This window comes from Galleria mellonella, unplaced genomic scaffold, assembly GCF_026898425.1.
Source record: "Galleria mellonella isolate WM207_F2 unplaced genomic scaffold, CSIRO_AGI_GalMel_v1 utg158, whole genome shotgun sequence".
NCBI lineage: Eukaryota > Metazoa > Arthropoda > Insecta > Lepidoptera > Pyralidae > Galleria > Galleria mellonella.
The window spans coordinates 82,927-104,179 of NW_026442003.1; the positions used below are offsets into that span (position 1 = coordinate 82,927).

Here is a 21,253-nt window from a genome sequence, read left to right on the forward strand (position 1 = left end):
CCTCCCATATTTAGAACTAACGAAATTTTTCATCGTGCCTCCCACCAAATTGTTTATAATTACTCCTCTCCATCCAAAGGTTGCCTGGAAGAGATCGCTCTTAGCGATAAGGTCGCCCACTGTTTTCTCACTGTGATCATTTCTTGTAATTGTTTATATCTATAATAAGTTTACTATTGTAATCTTTTGGCGGGAACAATAAAGAGTATCTATCTATCTATCTATAACACAGAGTATATTTTACTTACGAAAATTCTATCTATCCGTATGAAACCGGGCCGAATTACTAGGTAATATTAACTTTGATTAATGACGTGTGATTCCAACATAGAACGGTTCATCCCCTCCTTTCCCGTGTTTGTCGTAAGAGGCGATAAAGGAAACTTAATGGCCAAGGGATGGGCAGCAGCGTCCCTCTTAAAACATCTCCAAAGGCTAACTGCGTTTGCCAATCCGCCTGCCAAGCGTGGCAACTACAAGTCCTCCTTATAGGAGAGGCCTATGTTCAAAAGTGTACAGTTAACGGCTGGTAACTTTCTGTCAAATAAAGTATAATTATTTTTTTAATGGTTGACAACCCTATTTTCTAACTCGTGTTCTGTGACATTATGTAAAGCCAGGGGCGTATTCTTAGTGTTCATACGACGGTTACAAGTACACAATATTAAGTAACATTAAAAATTTAAATAAGCCAACTAAAATCCCGGTCAAGCGTGAGTCGTAATATTGAAAGAGCGAATGTATTTTAAGTGAAATACTATTAAAAGTAATAATTAAATTGTGTTCCAGAGGGGAGAAGGGATTGTTAATAATGGGGATTAGCATCCCCATTGCTAGCAATAAAACCTATTGGATCGACCCTCTCCTTCTCCCTGAAAACTATTGTGATTAATTTATTGTTGAATTTGTCACGACGGGCTAACTGACCTGCTTCATCTTCACCTATCATCCTTCACTGGTGCCCCGCCAGCGTTACCATTCCATTATCATCCCTTAAAAAAATTGTGTTCAACAAACAAAAGTCGATTGCTTGGGTACCTTTGTCCCATTCGTGTTTCTACCGTGAAGCAGTTGTGTTTGCATGGCTGTGTTTCGGTTTGAAGGGTGGGATATGGCGTGAATTTACAGGGTACGGAGGAATAACACCTGAGTCTTCAGGAATGGCAAAGCATGGGGGGTATCATGGGCGAAACAATATACTCTGTTATGTCCATGGTACTGCTCATGTCTATAGGCTACGTTACCACTTTCCATCAAGTGGGCCGTCAGTTTGTTTGCTATTCTAAGTTGTATAAAAAAAAAAACAAAGCTACTAGACCGATTTTGATAAAATGTTTACGGCACCAATCTGTAAGCATATACTTTCAGATAAAAGAAACGCCCCCAATTGAAGAAGGGCCAAATTAATAGTACCCGCAACCGGCGAGCGTGTATGAAAAGATTGATGAATGTGGAAGAAGCGAAAGAGGTCTGTTTGAATCGAAGCATTTGACGTTCCACTGTTACGGTCTACCCCAATGGGAGACAGGCGCGACAGATATGTATGTATGACCCCAAATCGGTTTACAACTGACGGAGTTATGAGGTAACAAACATAAAAAAAATATACAACCGAAATAAAAAACCTTTTTTTTTTTAAGGCGACTAAAAATTCTTGTCATCTTCCTGCCTTTATTCCAATTATTTGGAGTCAACGTAATGTAAGACACATTAACATCCAATTATTACCTTACTAATATAATAAAATTGTAACTAAAGGATGTAAGACTCTGCAAGGGAGAGGGGGCGAAAGGGATTGTTAATAATGAGGTCTAATAGCCCCATTGCTAGCAATATACTCTCGCAGGCCAACCTCCATGTAGTTCCCACTGGAAACCATCATGGTTAATTCTTGTTGAATTCATCACGGTTGACCCTGACCTGCATTCATTCTCACCTATCATCTTCCACTGGTGCCTCGTCGGTGTACACCGATAGCGCGGGCGGGGTTACCATTCCATTATCACCCACTAAACCATGTACATGGGAGACGTTTAAGAAAAATTTATACGAAAAGTTTCAAAATATATTTTTTTTTTTTTATAGAAATTTTGTCTATCTATCTGTATATTTACTCCGGCATGACGCAAAAACTACAACACCAATTTGTATGCAATTTTCATAGTTGTGTTCTTGAAATTCTAAATCTTAAGTTCCGCTGTATGTTTCATCTCGAGACGCCATCTACAGGCGGTACATTAATTGGTTTTCCTAATTCTAAAGCCCGTGCGTACCAAATAGCAGGCAAAAGCTGGCCTTTACTAAAACAGAAAAACAGGAACAGCACTATTTTGCACGTTTCAACATGCAAATCAATTTGGCTTTTTTCCAATCAATATTACGATTATTTATTGAAATAGCGGTCAAAATAGATTAATATAATCATTCGGCCGAAACGAAATGTAATTATATTCTATATAAAATATAATAAAAAAAAAGTTAATGTACTCTTACAATAAAGTGGAACAAGCAATGAGTCATTTACAAGTGATACAGGTGTTAGTGATGCATAACTGAAGGTAATAAATCAATTTATTAATAACAAAAACTGGCATGTAACATGCTAACGCCAAATAAGTACCAAAAGGTGAATAAAAAATAGTAACCTCGAGATGACACGATGACAGCGCGGGCATCTCCCCAATATGGCGACGCACTTTTTCTAGGCCAAGGACACAAACAGCACCGCTTAACACAATCTTGGTTTAAAATCGGCAGATTCAAATGTCGAATGCTTTCTACGTTCTCGCCTCTCGACAGACAATGACATCATAACCAGTTTTTTTTTAAATCTTCAAGTGTTACGTGACTACAAAATACTGTTGAAATACCTCGTGTACTATGCTTAAAACGTTGTCATTATAAAAATCGCGTGTAAAACTAGAGGAAACGATTGTAATTTAAGGAAAAAAAATGTACAGAATTATTGCTGTAACAATGAGCGCAAATAAGATATTCTACACTAATGGAATTGTAATTACGAGTTAGTTTTTTTTTTGCAGTGAAACAATTTTTTTTATACATTTTCATATATTATTTTTTATAGAATATACATTTAATTTCTATATTTAAATATATTATTACTGATACAAAATTAGTCAAATTTAACGCACGTAAATATGTTAATACATTTTAAATTGTATTAAATTTTTGCCATTTGATAAGAATATGTTCGAATATTAAAAATATATATTTTTTTATCTATTTACTTGTTTCTATAACACCACAGAGTATCCATAGACACGAAAACACTGGCACGTAAGAAAAGAAAATAAAGAAGTCAGTTTTGGCGCGCAATCACACGTCGTGCCTCCGTCTCACTAACTACTAACTAAACATTACCAAAGTTCAAATATTATCGACATTTGTAGGCTATTGCTTATCAATTTGTTGGTATTAATGGCTATTCTGGGCGATAGTTGAATGATAAGATTGTTTATTAATGAATATCGACGATTTTTCGATTAATTAAAATAATATAAACTTGCGAATCTTCGTTGTGCGCTTTTATAATATACCGTGAGTCGGCAGAATTGAATACGGTTTTACAATCGTATCAAAATGTTAAGGTGCAAATTTTTTTGTTTTTTTATTTTATATATATATACTATATAAGTTAAACGTGAGTATAATTATAAACTTCATATTAAAAAAAAAAAAATCAACTAAACCATCGTGTAACAGTCAAAAACAGAATTTACTGAAACCTTCTGAAGTTTCTAGTATATTTAACTATTATTAAAAAAAAAGAACATAAAATATAATTGCACGTGTTGTATATCCATTCGAGAACCCTTCGAGTTGGTCAAAAACAAACATTTTCGTCATCGTTTCTCGTAAATAAGGAAATATGACGCTAATCAGGGCATAGGTTATCGAGAGCAGAGATACGCTAGCAGATATATGTACATAGATTAATATTAACATTGTAGAATGATCAAACGCGTAAATCATGGCTGAAATAATTTTTTTTTTAAATAACGTCCAAAAAGACTGGGATTTCATTTTATTTGTATTAGTTTTTTGTTTATATCATATCAGTCGTTATTTGGCCACTGCTGACCATAAACCTCCCCCTTTGGGGGTTTTGCCAGTAGTTGCTATACTTAGCAAGCAGCTAGGCAACCGTAATTTGGCTTTGATGATGTTTTGAGACGTTGCTACCCATCCTCGACCATAAAGTTCCCTTAGTTGCTTCTTACGACACCCACAAGATAGCAACAGATGGCCTATTCTATGCCAGGACCACACGGCACATGTTTTTTTATTTACTACGCGGTATTTTTCCAAATAGTGGACCAATTTTGATAATTCTTTTTGCAAAAGATCTACGCCCATGTTGATCCAATATAAATTTTGTAACGACCTTTTTTTTTATACAACTTAGAATGGCAAGACCCACCTGATGGAAAATGGTAACCGTCGCATATAGACATGAGCAGTACCATAGACATAACAGAGTATACTGTTTTCCTTAGCGAATCAAAAAATTGCTTGATGTTAAGCAAAACCAATTTAAAGGCGGAAATCTGCAATTCTAAATTCAAATATACTTTTAACCTATAAAACAGCGGGCAACACTAGGCTCCAAGTATCGACCTATTCTCTAATGATGCCTCGTTTACAGATGAAACACATATTGCAATATGTGCGTAGACGGAATAACAAAAAGAAAATAATAGGGGACTAATAAGAAAGGTCGTAGAACTTCTTCTAATAGTAGACTATCCTCAAATGTTGCCAGTTACACGCACACTAATGGTAACGGAATTAAACAAAACAATTAAAATAAACCAAATAGTGATACTGTTACACAAAAAACCTAACCCAATGAAACATTATGAATGAAAGATGAAAAAAATATTATAATCACAAGAAGCAAAGTAAGGAGGCAACAATGGGCGGCCTTATTGCCAAATAACGATCTATTCCAGGCAAACTCAGGATTGAGAAGAATAATTAAAATTCCTTCCGGATAAGGCGTAACAATAGAAATATTAAAACTAGAAATAAAGACTTTTTTACAACACAATCACCCACAACACCAACGGCAGGGGGGAAAGGGATTGTTAGTAATGGAGACTGAGAATCCTATTGCTAGTAATATACACAAGCAGGTCGACCTCCATGCGGTTCTCCCTGGAAACTATCATGGTTAATTCCTGATGATTTCATCATGATGGGCTAACTGGCCTGTTTTCATTCTCATCTATCACCCTTTACTGGTGCTGCGCCAGCGTATCCCGTTAGCGCAGGCGGGGTTACCATACCATTTTCACCCATCAAAAAAAATACCAACAGTATTGCAGGCGTACTGCCGGCCCTTTAAAAAAATATGCTCGTTTCTTGAAGGTTACGATCTCGTATCAGTTCGGAAATACTGCTGCTGGAAGTTGATTCTAACAAGTGGTTGTGCGTGGAAGAAAGTGCCTTGAAAAACGCACGGTGGAGGACCGCCACTCGTCCAGATAGTTGATACTAAACCAAATGGTCCAGATTAAAGATAAAATAGATAGATAGATAGATAGATAGATACTCTTTATTGTTTCCTCCAAAAGATTACAATAGTAAACTTATTATAAATATAAACAATTACAAGAAATAATCACAATGAGAAAACAATGGGCGACCTTATCGTTAAGAGCGATCTCTTCCAGGCAACTTTTGGATGGAGAGGAGTAATTATAAACAATGTTTTCTTTTGCCCAACAGACATGCTGAAGATGCGTATATCGGGACCGGTGGCCAGTATACGGGACTCGTTGCTGGTGGACGAGTACGGAGCTGAACTCGCCAAGTTGCCTTTCAGGTGAGTACACGCATTCATGTTACTATCGCAGATACAGCAATGCTTGCGTGGCTTTGAAGGGCAGGATATGATAATGAAGTGTCTACAGGGTTCTGAGGCACACCATAGTCCTCACGAACTTGGGCGGAAAGGGATTGTTAGCAATGGAGTTTGACAGTCCCATTGCTAGCAATATACCTTATTAGGTCGACCTCCACGTGGTTCCTCCTGGAAACCATCGTGAACAATTCTTGTTGAATTCGTCACGATGGGCTAACTGACCTACTTCATCCTCACCTATCATCCTTCACTGGTGTCTGTGTATAGCGAGAGTGGGGTTACCATTCCATTATCATCCATTAAAAAAAAAAGTCCTCAGGAACGGCATCTGTGCATTCTGTTATTTCCACGGTACTGTTAACGTCTATAGGCGAAAGTTACGACTTTCCACCACGTGGGCCCGTCAGCTTGTTTCCCGTTCCAGTTGGCTTTATAAAGCTTTGGAGACGTCGAGTTATTTTTAAGCAACTAGACAGAAAATATTGTAAAGCCTGTGTTATTCGCTGATAATGTACGAAGAGATTACTATAGCAGAAAGATTTTTTAAAATCCATTGTATTATATATTCATTGTTTCATTACAACGAAAAATCTTCTGCGCAACTTAATTGCTATTCATAGATAGAGTTTCGTTATAAAGAAAAATCTACTGCGCAACTAAATTGCTATTCATAGTTTCGTTACGAAGGTAAATCTTCTGCGCAGCTAAATTGCTATTCATAATTTCGTTATAATGAAAAATCTCCTGCGCAACTAAATTGCTATTCATAGTTTCGTTACAAAGGTAAATCTTCTGCGCAGCTAAATTGCTATTCATAATTTCGTTATAATGAAAAATCTCCTGCGCAACTAAATTGCTATTCATAGTTTCGTTACGAAGGTAAATCTTCTGCGCAGCTAAATTGCTTTTCATAATTTCGTTACAATGAAAAATCTCCTGCGCAACTAAATTGCTATTCATAGTTTCGTTACAAAGAACAATCTGCGCAACTAATTGTTATTCATAGTTTCGATAAGAAGAAAAATCTTCTGCGCAACTAAATTGCTATTCATAGTTTCGTTACGAAGGTAAATCTTCTGCGCAGCTAAACCTCTATTCATAGTTTCGTTACAAAGAACAATCTCCTGCGCAACTAATTGTTATTCATAGTTTCGATAAGAAGAAAAATCTTTTGCGCAACTAAATTGCTATTCATAGATAGTTTTGTTATAAAGAAAAATCTTCTGCGCAACTAAATTGCTATTCATAGATAGAGTTTTGTTACGAAGAAAAATCTTTTGCGCATCCTATACGTATTTATTAACTTTGTTTATGGACCTAACCATAAACAAAGAAACATTGACAATTCATTCAATAACATTTCTTTTTTTATTTATCATCACATTTATGGACTCAGTCAAGTTGATAAACATTATCTTGACACAGTGAAATTCTTAGTCAATGGCCGTTCGTTTACCTCAATCTAAATCTATACTTATAATAAATCTGTAGAGAGGTCAATTCTGTACATGAAATATATTTACAAAATAACTATCAGGGAGTGATTAGTGATCGATACTGATGCCAAAAATGCAATCAGTAACATTTTTGTCTGTCTCTCTGTATGTATGTTCGTTATAGAAACAAAAACTACTCGACGGATTTTAACGAAACTTGGTACAGTTACTCTTCATACTCCCGGGCAGGTTATAGTATACGTTTCATCACGCTACGATCAATAGGAGCAAAGCAGTGAAGGGAAACGTTGGGAAAACGAGACGAGTAACTCAATTTTTAAGCTTCCGTCGCGTGTGCAGCCTTAATGGCCACTTTTTAAAATGTAAAAACGTCTACCCGTGCGACGCCGGCACGGGCCGCTAGTTATAAATAATATACAGGAATATCTATATATATTTTTTTTTTCCTGAATGACAATGGAATGGTTACCCTGCCTGTGCTATCGGTATACGTTGGCGGGGCACCAGTGAGAATAAAAAGACAGGTCAGATAGCCCATCGTGATGAATACGCATGGAATTCAGCACGATGGTTGCCAAGACGCATATTTATATATATTTTATATGCTTTTGTGCATTCACTTATAATATAGATATTAGTTTATAACAAAAATGTACACTGGCAGACTTGTCCCTTAAAGATTTTTTTCAATAAACCTTCAGAGCCCGATACGAGATAGTATCTATAGGGTTTGTACAAAAAGTTTAACATAACGCAAAAATAATACGATAAATAATAAATGAAATGATATGAAATGAAATTTATTTGCTAGAAACATTGTAGAAAAGGTGTTGCATTTGTGAAGTATATAAGATGTCCATTATGTTTCGCCACATCGAATGGCGTGCAAATATTAATTGTTGGATTTATCCATTGGCCATTTTATACAGGTACATTATATATTTAATTTTCAATTACATTAACAAATAAATTATTAATAGCTACATATATAGTTATTAACCAGTGTGGTCCCGGCATAGAATAAGCCACCCCTTCCACACCCATGAGTGTCGTAAGAGCCGACTAAAGGACTGCGAGGAATGGACAGTAGCGTCACCAAAGTCTAACTACCGTTGCCAATCCGCTTGCTAAGCGTGGCAACTACTGGCATAACCGCCGAGGGGGATGCTTATATTCTGATATGATAATCATATAGTTAGTAACAGAATATTGATAAATAAAATCATAAATATATACATATTATAAATATATGTTGGGACACTTGATACGACACGACGAACTTATGAACATTATAATAGAAGGTAAGATAGAAGGAAAGAGGGGGAGAGGGAGACCGAGACATAGTTACATCAGGCAGATCGAGGAAGGAGTTGGTGTCGTGTCGTATCAAGAGGTGAAGAGACTCGCTGGAAATCGTAGTGAGTGGCAAGAGCTCCACTGACAAGAGCGCAGCTCTTAAATAGGATAGATAGATAGATAGATATATATTTTGGTAATCTGTTGTAAATTTTTTTAGCTTCGTATTAGTGATGAATAATATATAATATTCTTTGAATGAAATACTATATCTGATATATGATGTACGCAGGCAGATCTTTATGACCTGGGAAGATCAAGACAGAATAGAAATAGAATAGAATAGAAAATCATTTATTTAAATAAACTTACATTGAAGCACTTTTGAATAGTCATTACATTTTTTTTAATCTACCGCTCGTTCGGAAAGCTGTCTCATCACAAGAAGAACGAGCAAGAAACTTGCGTGTTGCTCTTTTACACAGATACGTGTATTATCCTTGTTTATTATCTTGCATATAATAACATGATATGAACTCACCACTTACCGATTGTTAGAAAGAGAGAAAACATTTGCTGCAAACAGGATGTAGACATCATATCAACTGTTAACTGTCCACTGTTGAACATAAGCCCTCCCCATAAGGGGAGTTTTGCCAGTAGTTGCCACGCTTGGCATGCGGGTTGGCAACTGCAGTTAGGCTTTAATTTTTTTTATACAAATTAGAATGGCAAACAAGCTGACGGCCCACCTGATGGAAAGTGGTAACCGTCGCCTATAGACATGAGCAGTACCAAGGACATAACAGAGTATACTGTTTCGCTCATGATACCCCCCATACGTTGCCATTCCTGAGAACTCGGGTGTTATTCCTCTGTACCCAGTACGCTGCTAACCATCCCTCGACTATTAAGGTTCCTTAGTCACCTATTACGACACCCACAGGAAAGGAAGGGGTGGCTCATTCCAAGCCGGGACCACACGTCAAAATTTAATATTTTCACTAAATCGATAATTTTTTTTTTTTTATTTATTCTTCGCAGTTACCAGCCAATGAGTACGAACAACGGAGATAGCGTAGACGTACCCATTTCGGAGGTCGTCGCCGAAGTGGACCTGCCCACAGTGAGGGGCTCGAGGGTCTACGCCAAGATCGTCGGCAGAGATTTACGAGGTATCTTTGAACTCCTGCTCAAATTGGCTATTGCTACTCGGGTGAGGATGGGACCCTTCAATATCAAGACTTATTTATGCCACTTTCATTGTACACGAAGACGACGAAGTCTTGACGTGCCGTTCCGGACGACGGTTTTACATTCCCTCCGAAGCACGAAGATTTACGCTGATACTATGATAAGTAACACAAAGCGATAAACGTGTAAATCATACCATTTTCACCCATCAAAAAAAAAAACTACGCCATTCATTTCGCGGAACACGTTCGAAAATGAACATTAGCTTAACCATAGTGCGGGAGTAATGTGTAACATATAGATACCAACATAGAGATGTCCGGGGGGAGGGAAGGGATTGTTAATAATGCCTACCAGCTCATAATGGACTACCAACCCCATTGCTGGCAATGTACCTTGGTAGGTCGACCTCCACGTAGTCCTACTTGAAAACGATCGTGATGAATCCCAGTTCTATTCATCACAGTTAGCCCATCGTGATTGACCTGCCTTTTCAATCTCATCTATCATCCCTCACTGGTGTCCCGCCAGTGTATACCGTTAGCGCAGGCGGGGGTACCATTACGTTAGCATCTATTAAAAAAAAAACGTAGAGTTGTCTGGCGTTCAAACAATCAGATCAAGGAGATTTGAAAATCGCATAAATCAGGGTAGCGTAAGTCGAGATATGACTTTACAAGTATAAATGACCTATACATGAGTTTGAACGTTTAAAGATTTAAGCTGGGATCTTAGAATTCTCAACACGAGGTGACGCATTTTGCAACTAAACCGCCACCGCTTAATTAAGCTCAATATTGTGTGATGACGATGATGATCTTTCTTTAATCCCTCAAAGGACATAGGGAGATACAATTAAGGATAGTAAACAATAAAGTTTATTATTTATTAAGCTGAATTGTATGGTAATAAATAATTTATTAGACCATGTCCTGTCTGTAGGAGGAATCAAGGTTGTTTAGTACCGAAAAGTCTGTACGCATATATGACTTACGAAAATCGATGAAGGTCACTTGTTTTTTTTTTAGTAGATTTAAATAATAACCCTGTCAGCGTTATTGGTTTATGCTGGTAGAGTGCCAGTGAAAAAAAGATAGGTGAGGATGAAGTCAGATCAGTTGGTCTAACTTGACGAAATCACCAAAAACTAACCATCTTGGTTAGTGTGGGGGGGAGGGATTGTTAGTAATGCGGATTATCAGTCCCATTGTTAACAATATACCCTTACATGTCGACATCCTCGTGGTCCCCCCTGGAAACCATCGTGCTGAATTCTAAGTGTATTTATCACGATGGACTAACTGGCCTGTCTTTTCATCCTCACCTATCATCCCTCACTGGTGCCCCGCCAGCGTATACTGTTATAGCAGGCGGAGTTACCATTTCATTATTATTCATAAAAAAACCATCTTGGTTTCCAGTAAAGACCACAATGAGGTTGACTTGAAAGGATATATTGGCATGGGGATACTAGTTCTCGTTAGTAACAATCCCCTCCCCACTTGCCTATCGGTACCCTCCAAAGAACTTATATATCAATAATCATATATTTAAAATTCTTTATATGAATTTGCTATCACACACGGCTTCTTAAAAGGATCTTCAACATTTTCAGGAGACCCGTTCGTCCGTCTAGCAGGACCGTTGAGCAAATCGCCTGAACGCATGGGAAGATCTGCGTCTATCGTATTCCCCGAGTCGATGAACGATTTAGAACTCGCTGAGGAAGAAAACTCGAGGATATACAATCAGAAACTGAGATACAACGACAGCAATATCCTACCTTACAGTAGAGCTATCTCACAGGTAAGTTTTTGAAGGTATTTTAAAAATTTGGAACCCTTTATTCACTGACCTGACTTCATCCTCACCTACCATCCTTCATTAGTGCCTTGCCTTTACAGAACCTATTAAAATAAAAGTAAAAAATGCTACATATTTTTGATCCAGCACCTGCGACTGATAGGGAGAGTAGTAGTAGTAGAAAATATTCTACAATTGTTCCATTACCTGAAAAGTAAAACCCTACATTTTGCAGGTGGTCAACCAACGTGGAACCCTACTGACAGCCGTGCAAATTGGACTCAGCACGAGACTCTATGGAGCACCAGGTGATAACTTGCAGGTAAAGTTGTTCAGAAAATTGAACCCCAGTAATAATATTAACGAAACTGAACTTGTAATAACCAAACGTGCATCAGGTCAGGATTCAACATTATGTGACTAATATGGTGGTAGTGGAGGGGGGCGGGGGGAAGAGATTGTTAGTAATGGGGTCTTACACCTCCATTGCTAGCAATATACCCTATCAGGTCGACCTCCACGCGGTTCCCTCTGGAAACCATTGTAGTTAATTCTTGTGGAATTTGTCGCGATGGGGTAACTGACCTGCTTTCATCGTCACCTATCATCCCTCACTGGTGCCTAGCCAGCGTACACCGTCAGCGCACTCCATTTTCACCCATTAAAAAAAATGAGGTCTGAGGGAGAGGGGTTTGTTAGTAATGGAGATTTATCTTTCTACAAGTTCGAAGTCGAGGCGAGTCGCCAGTTATGAAAAAGGAAGGTAGTTTATAACAATATCAATAATATTTCAGCTACACTTCGAGGTAACGAACTATCGAGAACAAGCAGTATCATTCCGGTTCGGAGCAGTTGGAGAGCTCAGATTCTTGACGGGCATCAGTCCTTTGGCGTGAGTTTTTTAATACTAATAATCCACCTAAATGTAGATTTGATCCATTTAAAAAAAAAGTTAAAATATATATTAACTTATATAACTCAATTTAACTAAATTTAGAATGAAATAAACAAATAATACAATAAATTTACGAATTAAGAAAACGACAATCGATTGGATATTTTTTATACAACTTAGAATGGCAAACAAGCTGACGGCCCGTCTGATGGAAAGCGGTAACAGAGTATACTGTTTCACCCACAATATGTTATTCCTCTGTACCTTGCAAATTCAATGCCATATCCCACCCTTCAAACCGAATGCAAACACAACTGCTTCACGGTTGAAACACGCCACCCGACTCAAGTCCTCATGAATTGCAACGCATGGGGGGTATTATGGGCGAAACAGTATACCCTGTTATGTCCATGGTACTGCTCATGTCTATAGGCGACGGTTACCACTTTCCATCAGGTGGGCCGTTAGCCAGTTTGCCATTCTAAGTTGCTAAAAAAAAGTGCTACTAAAACGACCGTATATTTTTATAAGTACTTATGTTTCAGACAAACCATACAGTCTGGTCAGACGGTGAACGTGATAGTAAGTCTCACCATCTCGAACAGCGCACAGCCCGGCGCGAGGGACTTGGTCACCTTCACAGCTTACGGTGAGTAAACACCCTTACAAATAAAAAAAAAATACAATAGACCTATGAGTATAAAGAGATACCTCCATCCCATAGTCCATCGCTTAAAGCCCTCCATGTCAACTATTGGACGTTCCCTTATTTTCTGATCAACAGGTCAGGAACAGGTGTCAATATCGACATACGTGTACGTGATCAACTCTGGGGACACTACGGTGGACACTTGGGCACCGGAGCTACGTCACAACTTCCAGGGTACCTGCCTGCAGCGGTTGGGCGACGATTGCGCACAGCACGTATGGTCGGCGACCATTATCGCCCGAGATGCCGTAGGTGGTAAGTAACGCTTTATGGTACAGTAAAATCTTATGAAGACAGAGTTTTTTATAGGAAAGAAGAAGTACAATGGCGAACTTATCCCGTATAAGGGATTTCTTCCAGTCAATTTTTCAGTAACGAACAAGAGTTGGTAAAGACAAAAAATTAAAATGGTATGATAAATCCTGCACTATCGGTATACGTTGGCGGGGCACCAGTAAAGAGTGATTTTTTTAATGAATGATAATGGAACGGTAACCCCGCCTGCGCTAGCGGTATACATACGTTGGCGGGGCACCAGTGAGCGATGATAGCTGACAATGAAAAGGCAGGTGAGTTAGCGTATCGTGATGAACTCACTTGAAATAGAACACGACAGTTTCCAGGGGGAACCGCGAGGAGGTCGACCTGATAGGGTGTATGTTTTTTTATGGGTGAAAATGGAATGGTCACCACGCCTGCGCTAACGGTATACGCTGGCAGAGTACCAGTGAAGGGTGATAGACGAGAATGAAAACAGGCCAGTTAGCCCATCATGATGAATTTGTCAGGAATTAACCATGATAGTTTCTAGGGGGTTCTGGGTCGACCTGACAGGGTGTATTGCTAACAATCGGGCTAACTAATCCCCATTTTTAACAATCCATTATCCCCCCCGTAAGGTGTGAAAGGCAAGGAGGAAATTAGGTCACTTGGCTTATCGTGACGTATTCACCAGGAACCAACCAAGACGGTTCCCAGAGATCGCGTAGAGGTCAATCTAACAGAATACATTACTCACTATGGGGTCAAATCCTTTTGGCATATGGTCCCGGCATTGAATGGGTTACCCTTTTCTATGCTGTGCTAAAATTACGAACGCAATTAAAATTTTGCATGTTTGTGCCCTTAGGATTACTTCGGCTGTCATCGTCTCCGGTCGGTCTAACGTACGACAGTAACTTCATAGCGGGCTCCCGCGAGGAGGTCATAGCCGTCTACAGGGCGACCTGCTGCGCGCCAAGGGTCATGGTGACGGCCGTGGATGCCTTTGGCAACGCGAACAGTTACATCGTCGATATATCAAGTAGGTATACAGTGATTTTCTTCTTAATGGGTGATAATGGAATGGTAACCCCACCCGCGCTATCGGTATACACCGGTGGGGCGCCAGTGAAGGATGATAGGTGAAGATGAAGCAGGTCAGTTAGCCCATCGTGACGAATTCAACAAGAATTGTTCACGATGGTTTCCAGGGGGAACCACGTAGAGGTCTACCTAAAATGGCATATTGCTAGCAATGGGGCTGTCCAACTCCACTACTAACAGTCCCTTTTCCTCCATACAGTGAATTTTATGTTAATAATCCACCATAGCTCAATGGAGATGTCAGTTTTTTAGGGATGGTCATAGAATAGAACGGCCGTATGGTTCCGGCATAGAATAAGGCCACTCCTTATTTTCCCGTGGGCGTCGTAAGAGACGACGGAAATTTAATGGTCTAGGGATGGGCAGCAATGTCTCTTTTAAAACATCATCAAAGCCTAACTGCGTTTTTTTTTAATGGGTGAAAATGGAATGGTAACCCTGCCTGCGCTAACGGGATACGCTGGCACCAGCTTCCTTTCACCAGTGAAGGGTGAATCGATGAGAATGAAAACAGGCCAGTTAGCACATCATGATGAATTCATCAGGACTTAACCATGATAGTTTCCAGGGGGAACCACGAAGAGGTCGACCTGGTTGGGTATATTGCTAGCAATGGGATTCTCAGTCTCCCTTACTAACAATCCCTTTCCCCCACCTAACTGCGGTTGCCAACCCGCCTGCCAAGCATGGTAATTACTGGCAACACCCCCAAGGGGGAAACCTATGTTCAACACATTCATATTTACTGTTTCAGACTATTACACGCCGGCAGCGATAGCTGCGATCGTACTTAGTGTGTTACTGGCCATCGCCATAATTGCACTGATCGTCTACCTTATTCATTGGTGTGTGAAGCGACGGCGGGAATCCAGAGAATTACCCTCATACGCCACATCGTCAAGGAATATCAGTTAAAACAATTATACATAAGTGTTCTAAATTCGAAATTAAAACAGGAAAGAAAAAGTCTTTCTTTTTTCAAATGTATACAAAAAAAAATAAGTATTTTTAAAGAACGCGAAAAAAGTTTTTAATTTTCAAATGTGTGAAGTGTCTGGCAATTTAGATAACATTACTAATTGTCTACCTTAACTTTTGGTGAGTGAAGCAAAGGTTGGAATCAAGCGCACTACCCTCAAAAATAATTGTTAACATAATCGTTCTAAATTTGAAATGAAACTAGAAAAATATTTTCTTTTTTGTAAACGTGTAAAAAAAGATAAGAAAATTATCTTTACATCAATGTTATTGAACTTTAAAAATATAAAAAATATTTATATGCCTACACATATTTATAATAAAAAAAAAATAGTATGTCCATTATTTAAAGTAATAATTTAACATACGTTTTTTCCATGCTTTGATAATAAAAATACCAGCTATAACTTATCTACCTAGGTAGGTTGTTATAAAATAAATACTAGTCTGATATTATAATATATACATTATTCCACACATTTTATATACAATAGTACATTACTGCAGCGGCCAGCAACTGAGGCATTGACGGACAAACGTTCAAATGTGGGCCGAGGCGTAGTCGAGGCACACATACGTGAGTCCATCAATGCCTAGTTGTGGCCAAGGCTTTTATAGTACTTTTCTCAAACAATGCGCGGAAATCAAAAGCACAATTTTACTTATTAATTTCAATGACGACTAACGTACAATAATAATTTTTCACGCGCCATAATGTTCCTTTGATTTTTTTTTTTCAATAAACAGCTTCCTATTTGCAAGCCAGTTAGAAATTTAAATAAAACCTTTTATTAGTTACCTCCTTGGTAGCCATGTTTCGAAGTAAAAGGTCATTCCATTTTTAAATTACACGACAGATATGAGTTTACATAGTAATTTCTCTGGCCGCAAAACACGACAGATTTTCATACAACTTTTGCCGGCCGCTGCCCGCATGTATCTGGCCAGTATGGCAATTTTGATTTATCTCAAAGAAGATTGTCAAAATAATGCTTACATTTCCAAGCATGTTTGAGAAATTTATATATTCAGAATAACCAAATTTAAGACCTATAAACCTAATAAATAATTAAGAAAAATTAAATATAGCATAACCATGTATGACAAATCTAGTTAATTTGAGACAAGTGCAAGAGTCTAGATCCGTAAAATATTTAAAAACCTCAAGACACTCAATAAAATTTCAACACAGATTATAAATTTTAATAAATAAATTATATTAAAACGCTCTTTAATATTTATTTGAAAAATACTGAGCCCTTGTAATTAGAAGTTATATTTAAATATTTACTAATATGTTAAGTTACCTTTAGAATTAAGTTTAAGTACTTATTATATTTTTGTTTGGATATTGCTTTTAATTCCATTCACTTTAAAATGTAATGCCTAAAACAAATACAAATAACTTTTAACATAGCATAAACAATAGTAACGTTTTCTTTTTTTTTTTATAGAGTACACTGTATTCTTTGTATTATTACACTAAAGAGTTTCAATAAATAACTACATACTTTAAAAAAATAGAATTGCACTTAGTTTTTATTAGATTATAAGGAAAAAATGTGCTCACTATAAGGTATTATATTATGTATTATACAGGTAAAAATTAAAACACTAGCACCCTTTTAAAGGAGTGTTCTACCAGTTTTTTCATGTTTATCATCTTTGTAGCAATCTGATTTACAAAACAATTACCATAAGCGTTCTAAATTTGAAATGGTTTTCATTTCAAATTTAGAACACATTAAAAAAACATTCTCATTATTCAAATGTTTATACAAGCTCTTTGCCAAATTAAAGAAGAAAAAAATTTATAAAAACAATAGTTTTTTTTTTTTTTATTAAAGCTCTTTCTTTAAACAAATGCAATGAGCTACCTCTTTGTATGGCATAACTAGTTTATTATTAGTATTTAAACAGTTTCCTACAAATAAAAACATGTCTTGAATGAAAAAAATTCAATTTTTAGAGCAGCCCAACTCAACAGCAGTGTAATATTTTAGTATGAAAGGCACAGCTTTTTTTCTCTATTCAACCAGTCCTTGATGGAATTCTCTCTGTATGGAATCTAATGATTTGTTCTGTATAGGAATATATTATAGGATTTTTTTCTTTTTATAATAAATTTAAAAGTTTGTATCAACATAATAATTTTTATATAAAATAATACAATTTAATTATAATTATATTATTTATATTTCTTTCAAATACAAAACAAAACTTTCAACATAATTACTCTAGTGACTACACAATCTATTTTTTTTTTAATGTATAAGTAATTTTTTTTTAATTTAGAAAATTTCTTTTACATTTGTCTTTTTTCTTATTTATTGATTAATTATATTTATTTTAATTTTTTTACTATTCCAAATAAATATTTTTATAGGATAGTGAACCAGAAATAGCAAATAATTGCATTCTAACATGAAATATATTTTAATAATATTATTAAATGTATTGTAATACAATAGATTTACTTATCTCTATGTTTTTATTTTAATTATTAATATTTAATAAATATATTTCTAATATAAATAAATCTTTACTAATACGGGTAGTATATTAAGAGCTAATTATGAGTTAAGGAAGCCATATTTTTTTTTTTGTAAAAAAGAAAATTTGCAAATAAATATATTTATTACAATCATTCTATGATTTTATTGCTGAGTACTGATTTATAATAGCCTAGCCCTGACTTCTATGAGAATTAAAAAAAAAATTATCACTATTCAAATAACAAATGAACCTAAGTGTGTTTTTTAATGGGTGATTTTTTTTATGGGTGAAAATGGTATAGTAGCCCCGCCCGCGCTAACGGGATACGCTGGCGGAGCACCAGTGAAGGGTGATAGATGAGAATGAAAACAGGCCAGTTAGCCCATCATGATGAATTCATCAGGAATTAACCATGATAGTTTCCAGGAAGAACCGCGTGGAGTTCCCCCTGATAGGGTATATTACCAGCAACGGGTTCATTAGACCCCATTACTAACAATCCCTTCCCCCCCGAACCTAAGTGTTCAAAATTACCCTTTTTTACATACAATGACTATTGTAGTTTTTTTTTTTATAAAAAAGAAAATTGAGAAACAATTGAGACAGAACAAAAAAATATGTATATTACATCAAGTCCACAGATGGCAATTTCTCTTAAAATTAATATAATATAATTAATAATACCTATATACAACAAGAACCAGCACATTATATAAACACTAAGATTAACATTTGATTGTGAAGGAAAGCAAATATTTTCTTTAAGAGATGAAAATGGAATGGTAGCCCCATCTATACTATCCATATACAGTAGAGGGCAACCAGTAAGGGATGATAGGCGAGGATGAAGTCAGGTCAGTTGTCCCAACGGGAAGAGACAAAAGTAACAGGAATTTTTAGCCCCATTGCTAGCAATATGAGGGTATATATATTATTTATATATATAACGTTATGATGCGTTAACGGGGCAGGAGGGGAGATTCGACCAACGCGTTAGGTAACATTTTTATTTAAATAAAAAACTAGCGAGTTAATTTCTCCCAAGTTGGCAACCCTAATGGTCCCTTGGGTGTTATGTAATATTGAGGGTGCTTTTCTTCTTCCTCATCTATCATCCCTCATTGGTGCCCTGCCAGCATATAGCGAATGATAGCATGTGCAGGGTTATCATTCCATTATCATCCATTAAAAGACCCCCTCATACACAGCCAGTTCCCACCCTTCAAGTTACAAGGCAGAATCACAATTGGACAGACCATTTTTGTATAACAAAGTCTCCGCCGGGTGATGAGGTGAGTAAACAAATAACTGAACTGACAGACTTCATCCTCGCTCACTGGTACCCCTAGTATCAGTGTAAAACCAACAGCACAATCTAGAGGGGGTAAGGAATTGTTAGTAATAGGCATCTAACAGCCCCATCGCTACCAATAAACCCTATCATATCAGATATACCTCCACAGAGTTCTCTCTGGAGAATATTTTGGTTAATCCTTTATAAATTTGTCACTATGGGCCAATTGAACTGTTTTACGCTAACCTATCATTTCTGGGGGGGGAGGGATTGTTAATAAAGTGGACTACCAGTCCTATTGCTAGCAATACACCTTGTCAAGTCAACCTCCATGTAATCCCAGCTGGAAACCATTGTGCTAAATTTCAGATTCATTCCATATCCATCACAAAGAGCCAACTGATCTCATTTTTTATCCTCACCTATCATCTCTCCTGGTGTCCTGCTAATGTATATAGAAAGTGCGGGTGGGGTTACCATACCACTTTGTTTCATTAAAAAAGAAAAACTGCACAATTCTCTATAATATTTATAGCTTAGTTACGATACCTCTATCAAATTGTTATTGATTGATTTTGAGGTAACATGAAAAAAAGGTGCCATTTCTTTAAAACTATATCTAACATTCATATTTCAATTGGATTTTACAGAAAAAACTTTATCCAAAAACCAATATGAACTAACTTTCTAATAGATTTAAGTAAAAATTATTATAAATTTATGATTATTTTTAAAACAATAACTAATATAGAAAAAATATGTTGTGTTGTTGTTGTATACCTAATATTTTAAGAGAGGTTTAGATAAATAGTACCTCAGAATATATCCCAATGTTAAGGTTAAAAATGACTGAGTTGTCAAATTTACTTACCAAACTAAACCACTAATATACAGGTATCAGTTGCCTTACAAAATTATAGGAAATTTCAATAATAATTTAACTATAGAAGAATAAATGCCTTTTGACACACTCTTACAGTTTTATCAATAAGTAAGAACCATCAACATTCCCATGATCATCAGATAAATAAAGTATTTTGCACTGTTCTAAATAAATTCGGGCATCCCTAAATATGTACATTCCTAATTTAACATAAACTTACTACAAAAAAATATGTAAGATATTATGTCAACCTTTTTGTATTTGAAATTCGTTGGTAGACTCAAACCAAACTCAGGTACGAAACCGTTGTCGAAAGGCGCATTCCTATAGGATTTATATAGAAATGATGACATATTTATATACTTGTATTTTTCACTCCCTAATGCAACGAATAGTTTTATTCTATGGAAACACACACAGACACAGAAAAAAGCACAAAGAAACCGACGTTATTTACGCAAATAATATGGAAATAGCGCAAACTATGACGCTGAAAGCGCGCGCGAAAAAGATGTTACGTTTTTGGCATGTTTTAAACACCAAGGTCGCACCGATTGAGTTTTCAGCGTAGATTTGTGATAAAAATAAAGATTAAAACTCACCTTGTCGTCGGATCAGCTCCTCGCTCTGAACAACAGGCAGCAAAACAGCGTTGTGTGTCAAATCTTCAAGAGACAAACCAGTCACAGCCGACGAAAGAAGAGGGTTTTTTAGTATGTTCCTGTTTGTGTGATCACCGAAACTCTTATCGGACATGTTGTCATGAAAATATTATACGTTAAGGACGCGAATTTTTATTAATTTACACATTTGAAGGTCGCGAAAATGAAATTTAATTACGTGAAGTTACGTGTCACTTGTATATTTTGACAATTTTTCATGTGTATGTCATGTGTGACAGTTGATAGTTAAGATTTGAGTAAACAGACAAAAAAAAAAAAAAAAAAAAAAAAAGAAAACGACCAACCAGCACTAATAAATTTAAACTGTCAATAA

General features: G+C 36.6%; 2 protein-coding genes across 2 annotated transcripts in view; one reads left to right on the plus strand and one right to left on the minus strand.

Annotated features, from left to right (window-relative positions):
- LOC113520912 (uncharacterized) overlaps positions 1-18,211 on the plus strand; it is a 62,991-nt gene extending 44,780 nt beyond the window's left edge. The window contains exons 12-20 of the mRNA XM_026906335.3: positions 5,752-5,848; positions 9,685-9,815; positions 11,450-11,640; positions 11,873-11,959; positions 12,432-12,529; positions 13,078-13,181; positions 13,317-13,496; positions 14,371-14,544; positions 15,361-18,211. Coding sequence (XP_026762136.2) covers positions 5,752-5,848; positions 9,685-9,815; positions 11,450-11,640; positions 11,873-11,959; positions 12,432-12,529; positions 13,078-13,181; positions 13,317-13,496; positions 14,371-14,544; positions 15,361-15,521 — 1,223 coding nt within the window. The 3' untranslated portion in view covers positions 15,522-18,211. The remainder of the gene's footprint in view (positions 1-5,751; positions 5,849-9,684; positions 9,816-11,449; positions 11,641-11,872; positions 11,960-12,431; positions 12,530-13,077; positions 13,182-13,316; positions 13,497-14,370; positions 14,545-15,360) is intronic.
- The window catches only part of LOC116413324 (uncharacterized), a gene marked incomplete at its 3' end in the record, with an annotated part of 103,090 nt that extends 81,921 nt beyond the window's left edge, over positions 1-21,169 (minus strand). Inside the window, 1 exon segment of the mRNA XM_052892479.1 lies at positions 20,860-21,169. Within this exon segment, the coding sequence (XP_052748439.1) occupies positions 20,860-21,013 (154 nt within the window).
- Between the last annotated feature and the right edge of the window lie 84 nt (positions 21,170-21,253).